Genomic DNA, 23,093 nt, shown 5'->3' with positions numbered 1-23,093 from the left:
CAACCACAAAAGTGAAACATTTTTAGTATCCCATTTGTCAAAAAGCAAGTTGGAAGTCAGGTACCACGAAATGCAACTTTAGCCATCAGCCAAATCACTGCCTCAACTGCATTTCTTTTGAAATCCCAACATTTTTAAGGAATCAGAAAAGATGATCTTCATAGGATTATTCTATGGGAAAGTTTCTTAAGAAAGCTAATTCTTAAATAACAGATTAACTGGAGGAGCTGGTTAAGCAGTGACACACTTAGGTTATAAGAGAAGATCACAAACCACCAGCCTTTCTAGAGGTTAAACTTTAGTAAAAGGACACATTTAGCGAATCTTTTCTCTTGGACCAAAATATCATGTCCAAGCAATAAAATAAACAGACCTTTCCAAAACAAGAGACAGGAAAACAAAAACTGCAGCATCAACATATTATTACAGTTATCACTTGAAATATTTAGAACAAATAGTATTTTTCTACATTTTAAAATCACTACAGACACTGCAAATAAGGCTTATGTATTCCTTTAGTAGAATACGACGTGATGTACTGTTTCCTAGACCTGCTCTCACAAAATGAACTCCGATATGGCTGCATTATGGAACCTTCCAAAGCTCGTGAAATTTACAGAGGATAAAGTTTTATTTGGTTTTGTAAAGACTAGACCATACGGCTCGAACAGGTTTCAGTGTGTGGTGACACTTGTGCCGGATGTATTTGCTCAGATTCAGCCCCTGGGAAAGGTGCACTTCATACCAAATCCTTGAGACTTCCTGTGGGGTACTCAGAGAGGGTTCTTAAGTAGGAAGACAGCCTCTTCATCTTAATGGAAGAAAATCATTAGTAAGTGATGAGGCGAGGCTACTAAGGGGTATTTAACAATTAATTTTCCCTCTTTTCCTATATTCTTGGAGACCCATTGATGTACTGGAAGAGAAAAAAATTAGCCTTTTGGTCTATTTATCAGGCACGGAAGCCTTAGCGGTAATACATGTTTCTAAGTGATGGCAGACATCTGTCACTCAAGCCATGCCACAGCACTGTCATGTGTATGGTTGATGGTTCTCTTTGCGGAAGCGCTGATTAAGTCAACTGATGGCCCGTGGGGCACTCACGCTGCTTCTCCAATGTCATCTCCTAGTCTGGAAGTGTTTGCCGAGTTCTAAAAATGCTTTGGGATGGACATGCGTGTGGTGTGCTAAAGAGAAAGAAAAGGCAAATCAGGGGGCAGCTGCTGAGGGTACTTTTTAAAACCCTGAAAGATATTTAACATCCTATTAAATAAATAACTTAGAAATAGAAAGAGATGAAGGCAGAATGCACAAGCGTACCATGCTGTTGGTTTTGTTAGAACAGTTTTACACTAACACGTGTACATTTCTGAGTGCTGGCCAATGCTCCCACGACACCACGCCCAGAGCTCCTTTGGTTGTGACGTAATGTCACCCAAGTGCTGTCCAGTACAAGCTTGCGTGTCTCACTGCTCATCGAATTGTCAGGCTTGAGTGAGAAATGAAGGTCTTTGATGCGAGTTCATATTCCATAAATAACTTTTCCGAAGATCGTTCAACAGATTGTTTTCATGTCCTTTTAAGTTTTATCTCAGATGTAAAAACAAAAAACAAACCAAAAACTCAAGCAAAAACGTAGCCATAAGGTTGTCTGCTTGGGAATAACACCCATCCCATTTGATCCACCTCTATCTCAACGATAAGGCATGACACAGACTAGTTAAAGAACGTCACATGTCAGCAGTGAGTACAAAAAGCATCCAAGACTTCCTCTCTTTTGAGTCTTTGCCTTTTGAGCTACTGTCTTCGTGAAGAATACCCACTATTCCTGGCCGAAGAGTCATTGGTTCTCCTGGGCCCACGAGCACGGCCTTTTCCTATGAGTGGACCACCATTGGAAGAAAGTGAGCGGAGGTGTTTTTCCTTCGAGTTTTCTGTCCTCTGCGGGGCGCTCCTTTCCCATTCAACGCCACGTACATCTGCCTCCCGTTGTGCTGCCAGTTAAAGGATGCGTAGGTATTGTATCCGTTTTCCTCTATCCGCTCCTTCAGCTTACAGTCGTTGTTAAATTCTTTCTGCAAAGAGAAAACAAAATCGTTCATTCCTATGATGATACTTGATGCCATCTGACACAATCCATCCGCAGAACCCCAGTCCAAGGGTTTGTTTGCTGTTGATGTCTGTCCATAAATTGGGCACTTACTACGCCGTGTCTACAACAGGAGAGTAGAACTCGTAACTGCAAAGCAGATTCTGTGTTTGAAGGCACATGATTTATTTTAATTGGCCATCATAACCACATGCTGGCATGCCCTGAATATGACATGTTGTAAGTGCCCACGATGTTTATCATGAAACAAACATGCCATTAACAATATTTGTGATAAATAAATGATATAGAACAGTGTTAAAATCTTTTTTTTTTTTTAGAGTAATAACTAAGGTGCCTCATGGGAAAAATTAAATGACACAAAAAAGGTGAGCTTTTTAAGTTTTCAAACTGTAGCTACCTATAAATCCACAATAAATACAGCCACATTGATGAGAAAGCAGATCTCATAACAAACCATAATAATTCTAGAATAACCATGAGGCCAGGTGGAGGCAGGGTGCCTTCCTCTCTTCTGAATTCCAGATTTCTCAATTTTGGAAATTATTTACAATTTTCCATAATTTGGCATTTTGATCGGTTTTATTCTGAAATCCAGGAATGATTGAAAATGAGGGCATCAAGTGCCTTACTTTGTAAATTACCATATCAAAGAAATTATAAGTACGGTGACTACCACTGCCTACATTGTATAAGCCTGAAGACTTTGATCTTGTGAAATTCCACTCTCTGGCTATCATGCTTTGGCTTTGTTTCAAGTGACCATGTGTTTTTAAGGGGGTCTTTTGGGACAAGGATTGATGTCTTATTCATTCCATAAATCCAGGATCTCACTCTGGAGTTAATAACGAAGGGAAGGTACCTTACTAATCTCTAGACTCTGGCTTCAAAAATGTCCTCCTTAGAGCCAAACTAAAGCCGTTCAGAAGTTCAAGAATTAGGGCTTTTGCTCTTCTGGCTCGATCTTCTCCATCCATACAAACGGCATTGTAGGCTTATTTCAGTTGAAGCCTCTACTGGGCAGTTCAAATAGTTTCTCTCACCTCAGGACTTTTTGAAATTTCGACTTAATTTATAATTATTGAACATATGTATATTAAATATCCAGCTTTCTGTGGGCTATGTGGGCTAGATCATAATTTTGAAAGCTGTCAGAAACATCCTAAAGAGCTATCGTTTATGTTAATGTGGTTAGTTTAAGCTTTGTTACCTGGAATTAATTTATCCTATGTGCTTCTCTTATATAAAGTAATATTTAAAAGTAATATTCAAATGATGATTTATTTGGTTAAAAGTAACAAGAAAGTAAATTATTTAAGGTAAATATTTGAACATAAAAATTCTGCATTTTAAAATCCTTAGTATGTTTCTTTATTTTTTTCTACGTATTCATCTACGTTTGCTTAAAACTATATGGTTTTCAGCCCTGGCTGGGTAGCTCAGTTGGTTAGAGCATTGATCTGATATGCTAAGTTTGCAGGTTTGATCCCTGGTAGGGCACACAGAAGAAGCAACCAATCAATGAATACGTAAGTGAAGAACAAATCTCTTTCTCTCCCCCTCCTCCTCTTGCTCTCACAATAAATAACCTAAAAAACAAACAAACAAACCTATATGGTTTTCAAAGCAAAGATGATTTTTACATGGACAATTATATTAATTTCAATAAACCAGGTGCAGTTTAGACACTGGGAGGATTGAGATAATTTCCGGTAATTTTATATTTGAAACAGAGCTGCATATAGCAAAGTAGCAGGGGATGCGTAATTAGTTTAGCTCCCTCAGATAAACGCAGAGGGCAATGCTCCTGAAAGTGAGGTCTACCTAGAGCAGATGCCTCATCTCAGATGTTTTTAATATTTAGGCCACAGCTCAAATGCTGTACCAGTATATCAGCAGGAGGGGCCTAAGAATCTAGGCTGTTTGTAGCGTTTAGGTAAATCATAAGTATTAAAGTCATTTTTTCAAAAAAAGCCTAGGCTAGAGTAAGATCTCAAAGTAGAGTCTTAGTTTAGAGAAAGGTTTTGGAGTGCTTTGGGATACCAGGTAAATTGTGTTCGTCCTGACATCATGCCCTTTGAGGGCCTGTTCTGTTTAAATTCAGTTTTATAATTTATTTTCTTAATTCTGTCAATCAAGAGAAAACTAGTAATAAAATAGATGCATCGTTCAGAGAATGAATAATGAAAATATGAGAGAGATAGTTTTTCCAAAAGGAAATAGAGGAAAATATGCAAGAGAGAATAGAGTATGGAGCTGGTTTAATCTCTCTGGGTGCATAATTGATATTTTTAAGAAGGCTTATAAAATCAGTGGAATTTACCTCCCCTCCCAATGAAAGGCAGGGATTACAAGAGTTGTCACATGACAGAGAGAATTATATTAGGTGTGTACTCCTGTGTTTTGATGGTATACCCTTTAGATGCAAAGTTCCTATTCCTATTCCATTCTGAACAGAATATTCAATTTGACGAGATTTTCCAGTTAATTTGAGAACTGATAATTTTCCGCTCTTCCTGATGGTAATGCAGAATCACAAGGCAGTGCGCTACAGTTAGAGAGCGGGTTTCTCTCTGGCAGAGGCTGGACTGAGCTGAGCTAGTTGGAGCGCTTGTTAGGTTTATGCCTGGCATGACTCTGGACTGCGTGGTTCTCAGCGCTGCGAAAAGAGCGGGCACAAGGCAGAGCCTGCCCTCCTGAAATGCGCCATCTCCTGGGAGAAGACAGTCAACAAAAAAACGCATTCATGAGAAAAATAGCTGGTAAGAACCATTGCAGATAATTAAAATGGGGGGGTGTGACAGAGAGCCACTGGGCGCCTGCTTTAGATATACAGAGAGAATGAAATAACTTCTAGGCCTCCGAGCTCAGGAAGAAGCGTGGGCGTGGCACAGGAGCTGTGATGGAACAGAAGAAAGGATGCAGGGGAATGGGAGGAAGAGTATTAAACGCTTTCAGGAGATGGGTAATGTGAGAGATTCGCTTCTCCGTGGTGTCACCTTTTTTCTTTTTAGAAGTATACTTTATCAATTAAAAATTATTTCAGTCTTTCACTGTAATTTAATTCTTTACATTTTCTCCCTCAACCTAAATCCGTATCAGCCGACTTTAAAGCACTGGTTTGACTATGAGTGAGTGTGTGTGTGTGTGTGTGTGTGTGTGTGTGTGTATCAGAATTTCTTTTTACCCAGTAATTCTGGGGACAGTAGATGAAGGAGGAACCTGGCTATGTTCATTGAAAAGAAAAAGAAAAAATGCCTCACAAGTGATTATGCTCTGAACCCCTAACTGAAACCACTTTTTAAAAAATAGTCTATTACTTTTCGAGGCTCATTACTAGAGCAACATATAATGGAAAATGAAACTAAAATTCTCCGGACTCCCCCCATCCCCAAAGTATCTACCCCAGCCAAAGGGACTGAACCAAAGGACCTCTGACTCTCTGATTTTCAGTGGACCTGATATGAATGAAATACAAGGCTATTCTATATCCAGACCAATTAGGGATTCAAGTTCCCATGATTTGCAACTTGTGGTTACCAAACCAGTAGCATCAGCAACACTTGGGACCTCGTGCAAGTACAAAATCTTAGACCCCACCACGGACTTACTAGTTCAGAAGATCTGGGAGCATGTTTTAATAAATTCAGTGATTCATATACACAAATTTGAGAGCTGCTGGCACTCCCATCCTATGTTAATCAGCAAAATAAGCTTATTAACACATTTTAAAGAGACATTTCTTACTACTTTCTGTGGAACACCAGGATGTATCTACCCAAAGCACAGGCTGTCCCAGCTCCATGACAGAATTAATCACTGTTATCTACTGTCTAGGTAAATAAAATTCTGGAGTTGACTGAATGGCACACAAAAAGAATTTCTTGATACAGCTCCCATTTCAGATTTTAACAGAAAACAAAACACCCGAGTCCCTGTTCTATCTTCAGCTGTAACACACACACGTTACATGGTTTTCTACTCAATTCAAGATCTTTATTTTCAATGCTCTTGTCCAAGTTGTCTGCAGTGCCCCTGCCGAGCTGCCCAGATGCTTCCGTGACAGCCCGCCCGGTCAGCAGTCCAGAGCATTGACTGACGGATGCCAGCAGCAGCCTGTGTGGCACACCTACGGCTGAGCAACGGGGAGATCACAGGGTTGGCAGAGCCGCCTTGCCAGCCCCTGACATGCTGCCGAGCAGTCTGCTATGACTCTATTTACTAGTGATGGAGCGATACCAAAGCGATTCAATGTCCGGGGGGAGCACTCCAAAACTGTGGTAGGAATGCCCTGCAGTGATTTTTGAAAGTAAAAGCAGAATACTTACTGAGCCATAGAGTTTCCCCCTCTTGTTCATGGCTAAATAGTAGTTGCTGTTAATGGCTTTGACGGCAACCACTCCGATTTCCACGGAAGTTATCTTCAGGATACCTAGAACATACAATTAAAAAGGCCACACTGAAAGAGTCACCTAAAGTTAGTTGAGAGAAAGGAAAATCAGAAGAAGCCAGTGAGTTTATTGTTGATGGTTCTAAAAATCAAAAGATTAAAAAAAAAATGGAAAAAAACCCCAACCTCTTTCAATGTGCTTAAAAACCCAGAAACTGCATAGAAAAAAAGTAGTAGCTCTTTAAAAGAATTCCCCTGTATTTCACTCTGGGCATATAGGAGAAAATATTGTTTTAATTAAAATGCTTCCTTTGCTAACTCTGCATTTTCAACCCCATAAATATTGAAACAACTCTGCTCATCTTAGCCTAGATTTCACAAAATCTTATCCGAGCACACATCTATAGTATGGCATTGAATTAAATCCGTAGAGTATGTCAATAATACGTGTGATTTACCTCAATCTGTAAGAACAGTGGTAAACTATTTTTTCTTTGTCAGACACTTGGATAAACCAAATATTTTGGCTACATTTAACGGATAAATTTGTTTTTGGCCAAAGCGTTGACATTTTGAGGTACAGAGAGACTATCCCCACATCTACATTGTCTTTCAAATAGCAGAATCACTACTCTAGGTTGGGAGAACATCCATCAGCATTTTTAAAGTTTTTTTTTTTTTTTTCCTAGAAAGAATGGAAAACTGAGAGAATTAGTAACTGAAAGACAAAACACCTTTCCCCCTAAGACACAAGTTTTGGTTGATTCATCTAGAGATAATTTTCTCTGAAAAGTTTGTAGGAAACTAGAGAAAAGATATTTGATAGTCTACTCAAAATATCCACCTCCCTTAGGTTAAGCAGACCTTGGGCACCAACTACTTCTTAGTTTATAACTTTTGAGAAAGCTGTCTTGGGGTAGGGAAGCAGAGTAATGACTATGAAAGGCCTTGGTATCCTGAGTGGCTGGGTTTGAATCCTGGCTTTGCATTTACTGGTGAAAGGCACAGAGGCCACGGAACTGCCTGAGTCTTAACTGCATTTGTAAAACGGACAATAGCACCTCCCTTATAGTCTTGTTGTCACGATTAAATCAGGTATATATATTAAATAGTTAGAACTTGCCTAGAGCTTAGTGACCTCTATATTATTATTAGAGGGACGTTTTCTTCCAAAGGTTCTAGATTTTAGAACTTCTTCACCAAGTTGGTAATCCTGAACAGAACCCACAAATTCCTATTGGCTTACCCCATCAAACCTGGAAGTTGATCATATGTTATTATTCATCTTATATTAGCTATTATAAGAAATACATTCTTAAACATGGTTGAAAAATTGTGTGTTTATACTCTTCCCAATGGAAGAGTGTCTTGTTCTCAAGACATGAATGCCCTCCTTTCTCTCACAGGTCGATGAGCCCTGTGGATGTCAACAGAAATGCTTGAGTTTCCCCATTGCAAAGTTGACATAACTAGACAGACATGTGCCAGAACTACATGCCATGGGCCATTCTCTCCAGGTATCCTGTAGGAAGCCTCCAACCTAACACAGCACCCATAGAGGAAGATAGATCTTGATTGACAAGCCCAAATGAAGGAAAGATTGTAAAGGGTGAAGGAGACATTATCTATACTTTTGACATCCATTTTCTTTATGCTGGTAGTTGTCTTCGAGGTATAAACTCATCCACACACGTTAATTTGCATATTGTAAGAAGTACTGTACTTGCTTGTAGTTGATCAATTTAATTCTCCTAACAGTCCTATGAGGAGGTATTGCTAGTCTCAATTACAGATTATAAAATAGAGGGCACTGAGGTTGTATAACTTACGTGCAGTCAGTAATGACGGACCCAACATGTGAGCCTTGACTTTCAGAATACCTTGCTCTCAATCTCTGACTATTTTACCTCCATATCATATCTCCCTGCTCTTTGCCATTCCAGCAGGGGAATCCTGTTGGCAAACCATGTGACAAAATGATGCCTTGACATAATGGTCTTTAACAGGCATGGGACAGAGAACAGTGTCTGAGTTTCAGAGAAGGAAATCTAATAGACTTTCTTTATGTCTTAAACAGAAGTCATAATTTTCATGTAAATCCTCTTTTCTTCTAACTTGCAGGGTGTGTTATGGTTTGAGGAATCCTTGAGTAAATCTGGGGAGGTGGCCATTCACAAGCATCTTTCCTAGTTGATGCTTTTCATTCTTCTCCAGAGGAGAAGCATCTGATCCATTCTCCTCAGCAATCATTGGGCCAGGACGATTGGGGCTCTGAGGATAAGAAAGGGATTGTGCTGGATAGCAACTTTCTCCTTAAATATTTCTTCATAGACACAACAGGAGGAAGAAAAAGACAAATAAAGTTTTAATAGAATGGATACAAGAAGCCGAGGCTAGGTACAAAAAATAAATGCAAAATCCCGTTGTTCTCTTTTAAGATAAACGGAACAGGAACATACAAAGGAACCCCAAGGGTTACTCAGCTGGCACCTATGACGCATACGTGGGCAGGCCTGGGTGAGCTCTCACTCTGGGGGATGCACAGGCAAACAGGACACAGTCTTTGCTTTCGAGGAGTTTTGAAACTGGGAAGGATAATGACACTAATAACCGAAGTAATTACAATACAGAGAGTATATTAAGTGCTCTATCAGAGAGAAAATGTATTATCATGGCTGTAAGCAATAAAGAAGTCATCGTGAAAAAGATGGCAGTGTTAGACGCGGGCCTTCCCACGGCAGGGCCTGAGGGGAAGGATCTGAACAGGTGGAAGTTCCTGAGGTCGAGGGGAGTATTCTGGGCACAGAAAAGTCCGGGAGTAAAGACGGGCCGAGGAGGGAGGAGAGCCCCGTGTGTGCGGGAGCCACGGCCGGCGTTCCTGCCAACGGCACTGCGCCCGCCACTCTGGGCAAAAGTGCGCCTTGTGCTCCGCTGAGTAACAGCGGTGCTTTCCCGGGTGAGGGACATACTTGTCCAAAAATTAGTTGTGAAACCTGGAAGCATCTCATAAAGGTCGGAGCCTCATGAATTCAGAATCAGTCACGTCTGTTATTTTTCTCTAAATATTTTAACTCAGAATAGATTATCATGTTATATAGTTTGATAGTTGTAGGCAATGTGCTGAAATATATCATGATTAATATAAAATATAGCAGAATACACCAATCCTACCCTCTCTAAGTCAAATTTCAATCTTTTTCTCATAAATGGTTGTCGGCATCCTAAAAAGATCTATTATAATACATTCTAATACCGTACAGAAAAACCCGCCGAGCTCCTCAGGCTTGCCGTCACATTTACTCTGTGCACGTTGGAGATTTTGTGGCCACAGCCAAGCGTGCGGGGTTCGGGGCTCCAGATGTGGTCTTCCTTCAGAACCGCTGTGAGTCTTCTCTCTTCAACTGTGTATGTTCCTCAGAGTACATTGGCAATTGCCGCGGTCTTTATTTTTTAGTAGAACAGTTCACAGTTCATAATATGTACTCAATATATATTTACTGAATAAATAAAGAGTACAGGAAGATTGGACACTCGTTAAATGCAGATTTTTTTTTTCTTTTGACACTAGAATCATATTTGTAAAACCTTGAGGTTAAGTAATAGCTCCCCATCCAACTAAAATGAACGTAAAAGGAAATGTCAGAAGGGAAAGATGGTGAAGAGTTTAACTCAAGAACACGTGTGCACAACCCTTGGACACAGGCAGCGAGATGGGGGTTAGCTGGGGGGACTGGGTAGAGGTAGGGAAAGGGAGAAAAAGCAGGAACAACTGTCACAGCATAAAAAAGAAAAATAAAATTAAATAAAAAAGGAAACGTCAAAATGTGTGCTTCAAAGGAGAAGTTGGTGAATTACAAAATAGAAGTATTTTTATTTCTAAGAAAATCATGATAAATCTTAAAAGCCTTTGAATTTTCTAAGTAATAGATGTATGGCTCTGCAGCTACTTACTATTAAAACTGTGAGCAAAGGCTTCTCCAACATGGGTCAGAAAGGCCACCTAGGGTGCGAGGTCTCTAGTCAAGGCAACACTCTTCTTGAAGAAAAGCACCTTTGGGGTAAGCTGAATTTAAAGACAGTATCAGCTCAATAGTCAAGAATGGATACAGAGTCACTCCCATGTGCTATGTGCTTTGATGGCTCATGGAATATTCACAGCCTCTGTCAGGTGACTATGATGTTCTTACAATGCTGAAGCAGAATCTCGGGGAAATTAAGGAAATTGGTGAACACATACTACAGTAGAGGAAATTTGGTGTTTGGGGCCAAAGCCCATTCTCTTTCCAGTCTGTTAGACTTTGTTAAACGTTGGAAATAGCAATATAACAAAAGAAATGACAAAGATAGTTTTACCTGTTTTAAAAACTTTCCCCCATATTCTAGCAAGCAATTGAGTTTTAGATTTTAGAAGTAGTTTAGAGAAGCATAGAGTTTTGTCAACACAACTTTTACAGAGATTAATTTTTCCAAGCTAACTGAAGTTTTACAGTTCTTTGACTTTATTAAAAATACTTTGGAATTAAAAATTTTTTTTAATTTTATTTTTTGGTTTTTCAATTACAATTGTCCCATTTTTCCCCCATTGCTCCCCCCTCCCAGCCCATCCCTTCTCCCACAATCATGTCCCTCCCCGTCGTCCATGTCCATGAGTCATTCATACACGTTCCTTGACTAGACCCTTCTCTTACTTATCCCCGTTCTCTCCCTCTCCCCTCCCCCCTATTGACTGTTATTCTGCTCCTTGTCCTATTTAGTTCGTTTGTTTGTGTTGCTCTTTAGTTTCCTGTATTAGGTGATATCATATGGTATTTTGCTTTCTTTGCCTGGCTTATTTCACTAAGCATAATTCTCTCTAGTAAAATTTTTAAGTTCCCTCGTTTCTTTGTTCACATGTAGAGATGATAATCAACATTTAATGTTTTTCTTGATGACCCCGCCATCACAGTCAGCTCCGATGCCCTCCTCTGTTGTGAAAGGAGACTGTGCTCAGCAGCTGATTAACTAAATATGTAATCTGGTTCGAACTGAATTAAAAACATGGACAGACTTTGGTAATGCTCTTTTCTGAATAAATGACATGAAGTTTTGTGTAGAAACCATAATGCCTCTTTCTGTATGTTCTCAGGTACAGAGAGTGGACTTCTACACAAATATGATGTTAAAATTCTAGGGGAAAGATAAAAATACCTAGCCTTACGTCTGTTGCAAACTCTATTTGTTTTGTCTTTCATATACATGATAAAGCAAATGTAGTAATTTTTCCTATGTTATAAAAATTATAATAGCTAATTTGCAGATGATCAAGTGGGGTATAATTTTGCTTCATAAACATTGGTATTGAAAAAATTAAACAACAATTATTTTTTTCAGCTGGTAGTTAGCTCATTTACACCCTTGAACTTGTTTAAAACATGACTCCACTCATGGTTCTTGGCAGTAAAATGCTACTTTACATTTAGGAAGTCCAAAAGAGTCTAGGTTTATATGATCATGTCCGGAAAAAAATATGTAGTAGTTTTCAATATCTAAATAACGTTCATCATAATAATTAGATATACTGCAAATATGACGTTTTTTTTACCTCTCTTTAAAGGGAAACAGAGCTAAATTAAACGAAGCCTCAAAAAATTATGTGACCTGTTGGACTCCCACAGAGCACAAAGGGCCTTCCTGAATATTCTGCTAAGAGACTTGACCAGACTTTAGCCTGGCCTCCATCCTCACTTGGCCGTACCCCTCCCGGCGACCCTAGCCCTTGTGCTGAGCCTTTACTTAACAGAATTCAGAGTCGCCAAACTGCAAACTGTGCATTGCCCCAGCCCACCTCGCCGGCCGTATCTGGTAATTCTCCCCTGGCTGCGTTCTGTAACTTCCTTTCTGCATAGCCTCTAGGCTAGCGGGTCTCGCCCTTCCTGATGCCGTGGCCCTTTAATACAGCTCCTCCTGTTGTGGGGACCCCCAACCGTAACTAAAGCATAGCGATTAATCACAAAAACTATATGTAATTATATATGTGTTTTCCGATGGTCTTAGGCGACCCTGTGAAAAGGTCGTTTGACCCCCAAAGGGGTCGCGACCCACAGGTTGAGAACCGCTGCTCTAGTCTCTTTGTGCCCACCTTTCCCAATTCCCTGCAATCCCTCTCGGTTCCTATCTGTTCTCCCTTACAAACTGCAGCCACCTTTTTCTTACTTAGGGTTGAGCTCTGTTAACACTGCAGTCTCTCTCCCTTCCTGCAGTAGTCTGAACAAAATCTGCGTTGTCGCCTTTAATAAGCATCTGGTGCTAGTTTTTGGTTTATTTGCCTGCTTGACAATTGCATGAGCTCAAAAAAATATCATGGAGATTATGGAGTAGAAAACTGTCACCAAATTCATGCATAGCGTGTGCCCGGTGAAATACCCCACAAGTGGCGCATGCAGAACGGAGGAGAGTGGGTGCTTGAGGCCTGGGGAGGGAAAGCCCTAGCTGCAGGGTAACGGAACTGCAGGGTAACGGAACTATCTTTGTATCTCTTACCTTAAGGACCCCCACATGCTTTAAGCCTGTGTGGGATTGTCTGTCTGCTTGATCCAACAATTTCAAAACACTGTGTCTAGGTCTAGCTTAACTCTCTTGAAAGAGCGTCAAAATGTACCTTTGTAATTTTTGTATTCTGTACTTATTTCCTCTCATTTCTCTCCACCCTGCTGCCCTATGTCTATTTCTCTGTCTCTCTCTGTCTCTCTCTCTCTCACACACACACAATGACGCTGGGAATGACCTCACACACATTTTAAAGGAAACAGCAAAGTCATATTTCATGGGATGAAATTTATGGAGGGGCTTGCATGTGAATGAGAGGGAAGCAGGCGGCCACTCCAAAAGAGCAGAAGACCTTGTCTTAACATCTCTGCTCTTACTTAACTAGCTGTGTCAACTTGGATAAGTCAGTTATACTCGCTGAGTCTCAGAGTCCCTGGGGCTAACTGCTTATAGCTCATAGGATTCCATAGTCTCCATTGTGGATACTATGAAAAGGTATATTTACTGTCTGCTGAATCAGAATGGCTGGCAAGCTAATCAAGTCTTTTAGACCAGTGGTTCTCAAACTTGAGCATGCGTAAGAATCATCTGGAAGGTGCCAGAGAGTTTGACTTTCCAGCAATTTCCCAAGCAATGATGATTCTGCTGGGCCAAGGACCACACACTGTTCTATAAACTATGACTCAGAGATAGAGCAGGCCTTTGATATAAAAAAGTATTGACAGAAACATGTGCAGAGAAGCAGAACCACAAACAGGAATAGACACAAAATAATTGTAGCAGCTTAACATCAAAGAACAATTTTTAAAGAATGTGGAAAGAGGTACTGGGGTTTTGTTACGCTTGTTTTTGATAAGTGTAGACCTTCAACATCTGCATCACTGTGCTATCTGGATTTGGAATTTGTTTACAAATGTACGACCTTGTTTTCTATAGTCAGTTTTTCAGACTTGCAATAAGATTATTATCAGATTCTTTGTCTTCTTCTCCTTAATAAGAGCGTGGAAGTGTTAGTGGAAACTTAACGGTCTTCAACTATCCCTTTAAGTATTTAATAAACATTCTTATAGGATTAAGTGTGTTCACACTAGGAATTAAAGGTGTATGAGGCCTTTACACTATTCTCAGGCCAAGAAATTGCTACAAATCAGTAGGGATTCACAGGATTGCCCACCCTCTACCCAGAGTTAAAGGCACCTACTTGCTCTCGACTGATCTCACCGCCTTTAAAAGGAGAACACAAGTGTGCTAATCATTAATCTGTGTCTGGTCTACCTTGTGCTATGATAGACCCTAGCTGCCTGTTCAGCATAATTCAGGGGAGATATTTAGTTTCTCTATAAGCCACAGTTCTTTCACATACCCTTGACATTCATTTAGAATCGAACACGGAAACAAGACCTGCATTCACGGAAGACCCTTTATCATTTCTATGTAAGACGCTCTATCTTCCCCCAAATGCTAAAAGCCAAAATGATCTTTTACGTTCTCATCTGGTACTTCAAGCCATAAAATAAATGCAGTGATTGTTGGCTTTATGGATCTGCACAGTGGCATATTCTAAAACTTTTCTTGACTTAAAGGCTATTTTAATTGACCGGTATTGTAATTTAACTCTCGTCATGGATCTAACATTAAAAGTATCGGAAACTAACAACACAATTTATGATCAGTAATCCCTTGTGGTAAACTAATTGTTAAACTGTGATGAAGATTAATATCCTACAGCATTTTTATTGCAAATGAAATATGACTCTGGGTTCTTTCATGTTGGCCTTTAGTCAAAAATATTTGCATGGGATCATTTAATGTGTCTCTTATGACACTGTACTAGGTGAACAGATTTAGTAAGCTTTACATTTTCTTTTGATTGTTTTTCTCACCAGCAGAAATTTTGTTTGTCCATTTATTGAACTATGTTTACTGAACTATGTCAGGAAATAGATAATTATCAATATTATAACAGTGCCATATTTTCAAGTGTTACCTTCTGTGTTCTTAGATTATCTTCACAATAAGACATAAATTACATGTTTCTAAGAATAAGAATTTATTTGAAATTCTTGTGGGTTGTCCACAGTAAGTGCTAATATAAGTTTAATTAACTTGCAAAATGAGAAAAGATTGTATGTATCATTTTACATGAAATAAAATACCTAGAAAAGCCTGCGTGCCCCTGGAGATAGGAACTCTACTCCCAATCCCCATTACCAGCAATCCAGGAGGAAAAATACTGGAAATACTCACATTGGTATCATTTACTGTGACCCAAGGTAACTGACATTGGACCCCATTTTACAATGGGATAAATAGTAAGAAATAGATTAAAACAGAAGCGTTTAGAGGGGGAGGATGAAGATACACTAAGGAAATCCCAACACAATTTATTTTAATGGTAGTAGGGTCAGGAGGAAGGCAGAGAGTAATTACTGAAAATATTACTTTTTAAAAGATAAACTTATATTTGTTTCAGAAAATATATTTGTATATAAAGTTTTATAAAGCTCTTTATTAGGGTTTTCCTTTTGTTATTTAGTAAATATATAAGTTCTTCAAAAAATTCTGGGAAGTTAGAAATCCTGTTTGGTTTGGTTTGGTTTGGTCTGGCCAGCCTGCCCGCACCCCACGTTGGCCCGATTCTGATTACACGCCCTGCATTTCCTATTTGGGAAAAAAACCTGAGGGAATCCTCCCCTGTGGCTTGTCTTTCCTCTCTGAACCTGAAAAGGTGAAGGAAGGAAAATGTGCACTGCTGTGGAGGCAGAGTTTTAAAAACCAACCATGTAAATGTAAAATACAGTCTCTTGTCATGTTATTGCTGCTGGAAACACCTACAGAGAAGTCAAAACAATACTAGAAAGGTGTTATACTCTAGTCGTCGGCAGCCGTCCGTCTCGAGAGACGATGGTGTAGCTTCTTAAGAGTCTATCTGCACCGCCGAGAATGGCTGTGCAGTCCGACTCAGGAGTGACATGGTATCTGTCTCCTCCCGTGTTGAATCGACATCTTGTGATGACGCTGAAGCTACAGAGCCTGGGCAGGGTGATATGGAGGGTCTGCTGTTGCCCATGCAGCAGACCCCCCCTCTCTTCGCAGCTGAAGGGTCCAAGGGAAAGACGGAGTCAATACAGCTTGGCTTCAGGTGCGCCGCAGGAGTTGCCGGTGTTGACCACAACATCAAACCGCCTTAGGGACTCCGGCTCCGGATTTTCTGTCGGGGTTTACTCCCTTAGCCTTTCCCCTGAAGAGGTATGCTGCAAGGCAGCGGAGGTTTTTTGGAGTCAGAGTTTTCCTTCTCTGATGTGCCCTGACTGGAAGATCGAACCAGCGACACTTAGCTCGCAGGCCGACGCTCAATCCACTGAGCCAAACCAGCCAGGACCTAGAAAGGTGTTATACTCTAGTAAAAGCCAACTAACTCCCTAATTTAGATCTCCTGCGATAAGGAGGCATTGCTAGGCATCAGTGGTACAACATCTCCCCTCCTCCCCCAAAGGATTAAGTCATTTCAAATTATTTTGGGAAATAGCCTATATTCAATCCAAATTTCTAATCAGTCTAATTTTAAAGCAGAGATTTTCAAAGCCTTGAAGTCAACTAAAATTACTAAATTAGAAAACTTAGTCTCATTTATTTAGTGAGAAAAGTTCAGATCGTTTGAGGTTGAAGATAATGCTAGGTTTTAGTAAATTGTGGAACCAGAGACAAATGTGGTGAAATCTAGAGATTGTTTGGTACGTCCCTGATGCCCTGCCATGATCGATGACACATGGAAACCCAGGGCCAGTGAGGGACCTAGCCAAGCCCCTCTAGATTACTTACAGCCTGAAATAAATAGTTAGTACATGTTCTTTCTAGTACACCCTGAGGTTCCTATAAACATTTATAAACTGTTGGCAGCCAGGCAAAGATTTTATACCTACTCAATGTTTCATAGGCTAATTTATCTTGTGCATTACATAGAAACAATTCATCTGAGTAGAGTTCAAGCACTGCACTTTATTAATGAAATAAGAAAAATTCAAAAGCCAACACAAAGGGTTAGAGGAACCGCTTCTCGGCGTCTTTCACTAAGTGATCATCATGTCAATATATCTAATTACTCTAAATGTATTCTTAGAAAATGTCTACTACATTCACTCAAGTTCTTACACATTTCTTTAGGATAACTAAATATAATATAGAACATCGTTTCTCCTCAATTTAATGAAAAAAATAAAACAGGTCAGCAGAGCACATCTTGATGCTGGGTTTCTGGCAAGAGAAAAGGTTACGGCATTCCTTGAAGTGGTCACAAGTTAGCTAAGCATGAACAGCCCCTAGGAGTTTAAAAGACTAATGTATAGCAAGTTTTAAGGTGCATGCTCACGGCTCCCTATGAACATGTATGTTGGGAATTTGCCAAGCTTTCAACATAGTATGGGATAATATATAATTAGCTTATTAACTCTTTCAAAGGTTCTTTCCATAGTCACTTAGAGAGTAATTATAATACTTGCTAAGAGATATAAATACTACTCTTAGTATGTATATTTTTATTTGTGTAAAAGACAAGTAACCTATACACTTGCTAAAGTGAACCATGAAGCTGCCATATATGCAACGGTATGTTTCTGTAACCCATGATTTTGAAGCAAGAAATTCTGCCTTCTGCTGAAAAGGGGAAGTTAATCAAAACACGTATGAAGATCATGGTCTTCTGGACTGAAGATGGCCCTTGGTTGGCCATATACCAAGGCAGAAGTGATTCTTTCCCCTAAAGTTTATGGAAATGCCCCATCATCACCACAACACACAGCTGGCAAAGAACAGGAATCTCTTGGTTTGGCACTAGAAGAAGACAGCATCATTCATTCCTGCTCACTAGTAAATCACACAGCCAGTATCTTGTTGAGTACACTGGCGGGGATACTTTCATGGAAACTAATGTAAAGGGATTTTTTTTTCAGGTAGTTAAAACTATATTTTGAGACAGTAGAAAAGCAAAGATTAAGTCTCAGTGTACGGGTCAGATACTCTAGCGTAGACAACATGGGAAAAGCAACATTGGGCCCAAAAAAGATTTTCTTAGATACTATTACCTTAACCACATGCTGGAGGAAGGAAGGTATTATTCCTTCTTTACTGAGAAGCAACTGCAGATGATATTAGACCCAACAGATATCCTTTAGTTGTTTTTGTAATTATGCATGGGAAATGGAACATTGTAACTCTCAATGAGCATTTCTGTAGTTTCATTAATTCTTGATTTGATAAGCTATCTTTAAAGAAATTACTGGACAAGATGAATTCTACCTGACACATGATATATGTTTTCCCATGGTGAAAGACCAGACATTATCTCGATATTCCATCTTATTTAAAAACCAGTGCTTAAATTGGTTTACAGTAGTAAGCTCTTGAGAAAGTGCACAAACACTTTAAGAGAAAACATCTCTCTGACCCAATTTTGAAACTGAAAACTGATGGATAAGGGAACATTATATGTGGGGGGGGGGGTGTCTCAAATAATCGCTCAGTGTTAGGAACAATTAGGAGAACTTTTAAAAATGCTGAGAGACAAATATGTGGAAAATATATATATTTCAGGCAAACGTTATTTCATACGAGCTTTTGTTCGAGTCTTAGTAAAACATGCTGAAAGTTCAGCATTTAAGAGTAGAAGGCAGATTACAACTACTATGTCCTTGAGTTCTCATGCATATAAGATATTTCTGGGATCCAGATTACAAGAGAAAAAAGGGATTAAAAGGAAACCAATACCCAAAAGTTAACAAGAAAGAAACGCCGAGAGAAATAAAATTACTGGACTAATTTGATTTTGTATATCTTGCATTAAAATATGCAAACCATGTTGATTATAAATGTCTCATCTTAATTCATTTATTCCCAGAATTGTTAAGAACCTTTAAAAATTGAGGGAAAAAATAATATTCAAAGAAAAGTTATTGTACGAATGGAGTCGCTCAGAGAACCATGAAGGTGCAGTGAGCAGAGAAAAAGAAGTTCATTGAGGGAATTAGCAGGTGGGGAGGAAGCCGTGCCGTGAATGGCTCCAACTTCAAACTTCTAAGGGGGAAGTGCCTTGCTTTTAAGGGAGAAGAAGAAAGGTATTATTGTGTTCAGTCATTTATCTTGCAGCTGTAAGTCAGAGGGATGATCAAGGCCAAACGGAGCTCAGGGTTACGCACCCTGCTATCATGGGAAACTCCCAGGCAGCTGCAAGCAGGTGAGGAGAGGGGGGACGGCCTGGGAACTGAGGCTGTCAGTTATCTTAACTTCTTAGTGGTATATCTCAGTTCGACTGGATAGAATTCTAAGAGTTTAAAGAAATGTTTCCACTTACATTTACTCATCGAAGTTTGAAAAAGCATTTTTCCCAAAAGAAACACAATATAATCAATTGTAAGAAGGAACTTGAATTGACTTGCTCAATTCTGATAAGTTTGCATTGTCAAATAATTAAGCTCATGAAGTAACATGACTAATTTATAATAATTTATGGTGATTAAAATTTTGGTGCATTGATATAGGACAGGGAAAAACAGAAGCTTTTAGAAAGGACCACAAAATTTTGTAAATAAGTTTGTCAGATTACCATCAAAATGGAAAAAACAACTCTCAGTGAAGTGTTTGGCTTTTTAGCAAGTCAGGTTAATAAATTAATGGAAACATAAAGAAGAATGAGTAACATTCAATAGTTTCATTTAATTGCTATTTCAAAGCTTTCCTCCTCTACTACTGATTCTAGAAGGTCAGGGAAAAAAATGGAATTGTAATATAATTTAATTTAGTACAACACTGAAATATTTCAGTGTAGATTATTCTTGGGTACGATTCAAAGTAAACTCTATTTGTTTTCATATAAGGATCTTTATAAATGGTGTCCAAACAGATGTCAAATTTAGTATCAGAACTTAATTTTAGAAGGGAATATACTTGAAGTTTCCATATTTTACAAAAACAAACTCAGAAATCAGGACCCACAATACACAATGCATTTCATAGTAGGTGTTATTAAATAGATGCATAAATAAAAACATGCACATCTGTCTTACATAAACAAATCGGTTAGAAAAACAATTTTAAAAATTAAAAAAAAACCTAATTAGACACAATGAAATAAAAGTAGTCATGCCCTTTCAAAGTTTAAAAGTATTAATTAAACTATGGCCGACCATGGAAATGGAACACAGGTAGAACTCTACCAAGTAATGTTTCCTTATGAGTAGGTTACAGCAACTATGTCACTGAACTTATTTCTTTATGCATTGATACCAGATCTAGTCATGTTTCCATATATATCAGGGAACATTTTCAGTATGCAGATTTCAGATTCTTTCAAAAGTCAAATCTTTGATTGCTTGACAGAAGTGAGAACTATGGTGCAGAGAGAGAAGAGAGAATTTGGCTGGAGGTAGGAAGAGACTCGACTTGCCCCTATTTAACTGAAAACTTGACTCTTCCGTTTCTTCCTATGGTCCACATCGCAGGCACCCATATATAATCATGGATCAAAAATAGTTAGTGTATCTGAAGAAAGTAATATGCAAAGTAGCTTTTCCACTTTGACACACTTATTTTCTGCTGGAAAGAGGAGAGGAAAGCTAAGCTCCGTGGGCAGGTGTTACCTCTGTCGCTGCGTGTGCCAACTCTTCCCTGTGCACTCAGTGCAGCCAAATGAGAAGCCAAGGAATAGCGAGGAGCACCCACTCTCCCCTCCACCACTCGTGTGCCAATTAGTTTCCCCTCCTCGGCATGATCTGTCACCCGGAGTCCGACGGCTCACATTATCCTGTGTACATGTATTCAGCTCCCAGTGATGAGCACGTACCACATGTAACCCTATGAAAAGCATCACGTTCTATGACAGCCATCAGCTGATGATGAAAAGAGTCACTGTGATTTGCATGTTATAGGGAGGGAAGGAATTGAATGGAGTCCCAAGCCTAAATCCAGAAATATTCTGCTCCGTTTTTTTCCTACTAAACGCCACTTGCTTCGACCGCAACAAAACTCAAGGACCACTTTGTTCCCCTTCCTGCCATGGGTGTGCAATCATAAGAACGTGGTTTCAAGGGTTAAACCAAAGTACCCTAAAGTCTTTGCCTCAGAAGCTTGGTCAAGGATGCTGCAATAAGGCGGTCTGCTGCAAATGCCCAAATATAAACAATTGCTTGTTGACTCTAAATCCCCGATGGATCTTTTCATCTTGAGTGCTTAACAGCTTTCGGACAGGGTGGGAGATCCTATCTTTCTTCCTGTAGCCCAGAAACAGCCTTGCTGCTGTTCCTCTTTGCTTTCTCAGTCAATACTCTGAGTCTGGAGAGGATGGCAACGTTTCTTCTTGATGAAAAGACCTAAACGCTACTGGGTGAAGTGGGACCGTTTCACGCCCTGCCTTTTCCATCATCATTAGTTCCTCTTTGTGTTGTTGTTGCTGCTGTTTTAACCTTCCAGTTCCCAAAAACAGCTGCTAATATAATGATGTCTGAGGGACAAGGCTATGTGATCTAACTGCACAGACCTGCGCCACATGTCTTATCCAATTATACCAACTCAATCTCCAAAGAGAGCTTTGGAGACGTTTTCTTAGCTGTCTTCACACGCGAAACTTCAAGGCAAGTGCACACTATACTGCTAAATGGCTAGATGTGGACATGGTTTTCACTTTGTTTTTCTCTCACCTTCATTCAACCCCGCCACAAATTCTGGCATCCCCGTAGAGTGAGGATTGTACTACTCATTGGAATCTGATAGGTCTCTTTTTTCGATTGCCCTTCCTAGCTAACGACTATGTAAGGCAATCACACTAGGAAGTCAGATATATTTTTGACTTTTAAAATGAAGCAAAATATTGACACACAAACTCTTTTGGTAGACAAAAATTTCTGGTCGATTTGTTAGAGGCTGAAAGAATATCCATTATTTCCTTTGCAAGACACTTTCTCAGATTCTGTACAATGCCCTTATTCCTAACCATAACCTTATAATCTCACACATATTATAAATACTTTCAAAAAGTCAAAGAGAAAGTCGTCTAAGGAAAATTATTTCAAGTAGACTCTAATCTAGACATATTTGAAGAACTGATATTACTGATGAAGATTTTGCTGTTACTGTTAGCAAATAGGTACATTTCATTGCTTACTTTTGACTTTACCAATTCTAGTTTTTATGTGTGTTGAATGATCAGATCTCAATTGGCTGACATATATTGATCATAGGCTTTTATGTTGACATATGTCTTCTCCATCAACGTCCCCAGTTTAAACCAGCATCATATCCACATGATAATTTAAATTAAAAATATCAGAAAATGGGCATGTACCTTATCAGAAACATTCACCTTGACCTTCTAAATAGTTCTGGGAAAATTACTAGCTAGTCTCACACAAAGATCAGCTGGTTTAGGTGGCAAAATCAAGTCCCGCTAAAGCACCCAATCCTTAAGAATAAGTAATTGGCAAGATCTTCCTCCAACATGTCTTCAGCCTCTACTGAATCCGAAGAGACAACTGTGCACTGGCACCAAATGCCTTCTCCTAAGAGAGGTAGCCTGGTTCCCCACAGAGACACGGAATCTCAGCACTGTTGTGTCCCCAGGGGAGCTGCCAGTCCAAAGCTTGTCTAGAAGGAGCCAAATTAATTGAAGGTCCTCTTGTCCTTCTTAAGCTGAAGCTGTCCTTTTCTATCTATAAGCTCATACTCCTGAGTTAAATATTTTGCATATATTTTTGCTACTTCAATATCTGTCTGATACTTATTCAAAAACTATAAGTTCTCTAATCCCTTAGTGAGTAAGCTTTTTAGCATTTACAAAAGTATTGAATTTTCAAAAGAAAGTTGGCTCAAAAAGCATGATAAACAGTGCAAGGACACAGTGGTAATTGGCACTTCTCTTTTTCAGCACATGGCTTATGTTACAACTGAGCAGGGCTCAGCTTTTATCTCCCGGAGCCGTGAGGCTGACTACTTATCGGGTCTCATTGACTAATTAATCCTTCTTAAAATCCTCCCAAGGAAGTCTAACAAGGATAGGAAGTTGGTTTCTGTGACTGCTCCGCC

The 23,093-nt window shown here is 39.4% G+C and overlaps 1 protein-coding gene across 1 annotated transcript in view; it reads right to left on the bottom strand.

Annotated features, from left to right (window-relative positions):
- Positions 1–1,621: 1,621 nt before the first annotated feature.
- Positions 1,622–23,093, bottom strand: part of FGF10 (fibroblast growth factor 10) — a 78,204-nt gene continuing 56,732 nt past the window's right edge. The window contains exons 2-3 of the mRNA XM_090278864.1: positions 6,439–6,542; positions 1,622–2,075 (exon numbers count right to left, since the gene is read on the bottom strand). Of these exons, the coding sequence (XP_090134990.1) occupies positions 1,878–2,075; positions 6,439–6,542 (302 nt within the window). The 3' untranslated portion in view covers positions 1,622–1,877. The remainder of the gene's footprint in view (positions 2,076–6,438; positions 6,543–23,093) is intronic.

The sequence above is a fragment of the Furipterus horrens genome, unplaced genomic scaffold (genome assembly GCF_987537825.1).
Source record: "Furipterus horrens unplaced genomic scaffold, mFurHor1.1.pri manual_scaffold_5, whole genome shotgun sequence".
NCBI lineage: Eukaryota > Metazoa > Chordata > Mammalia > Chiroptera > Furipteridae > Furipterus > Furipterus horrens.
Note: the sequence above shows the minus strand (reverse complement) of the source record. Positions and strands in the feature narration are given on the sequence as shown.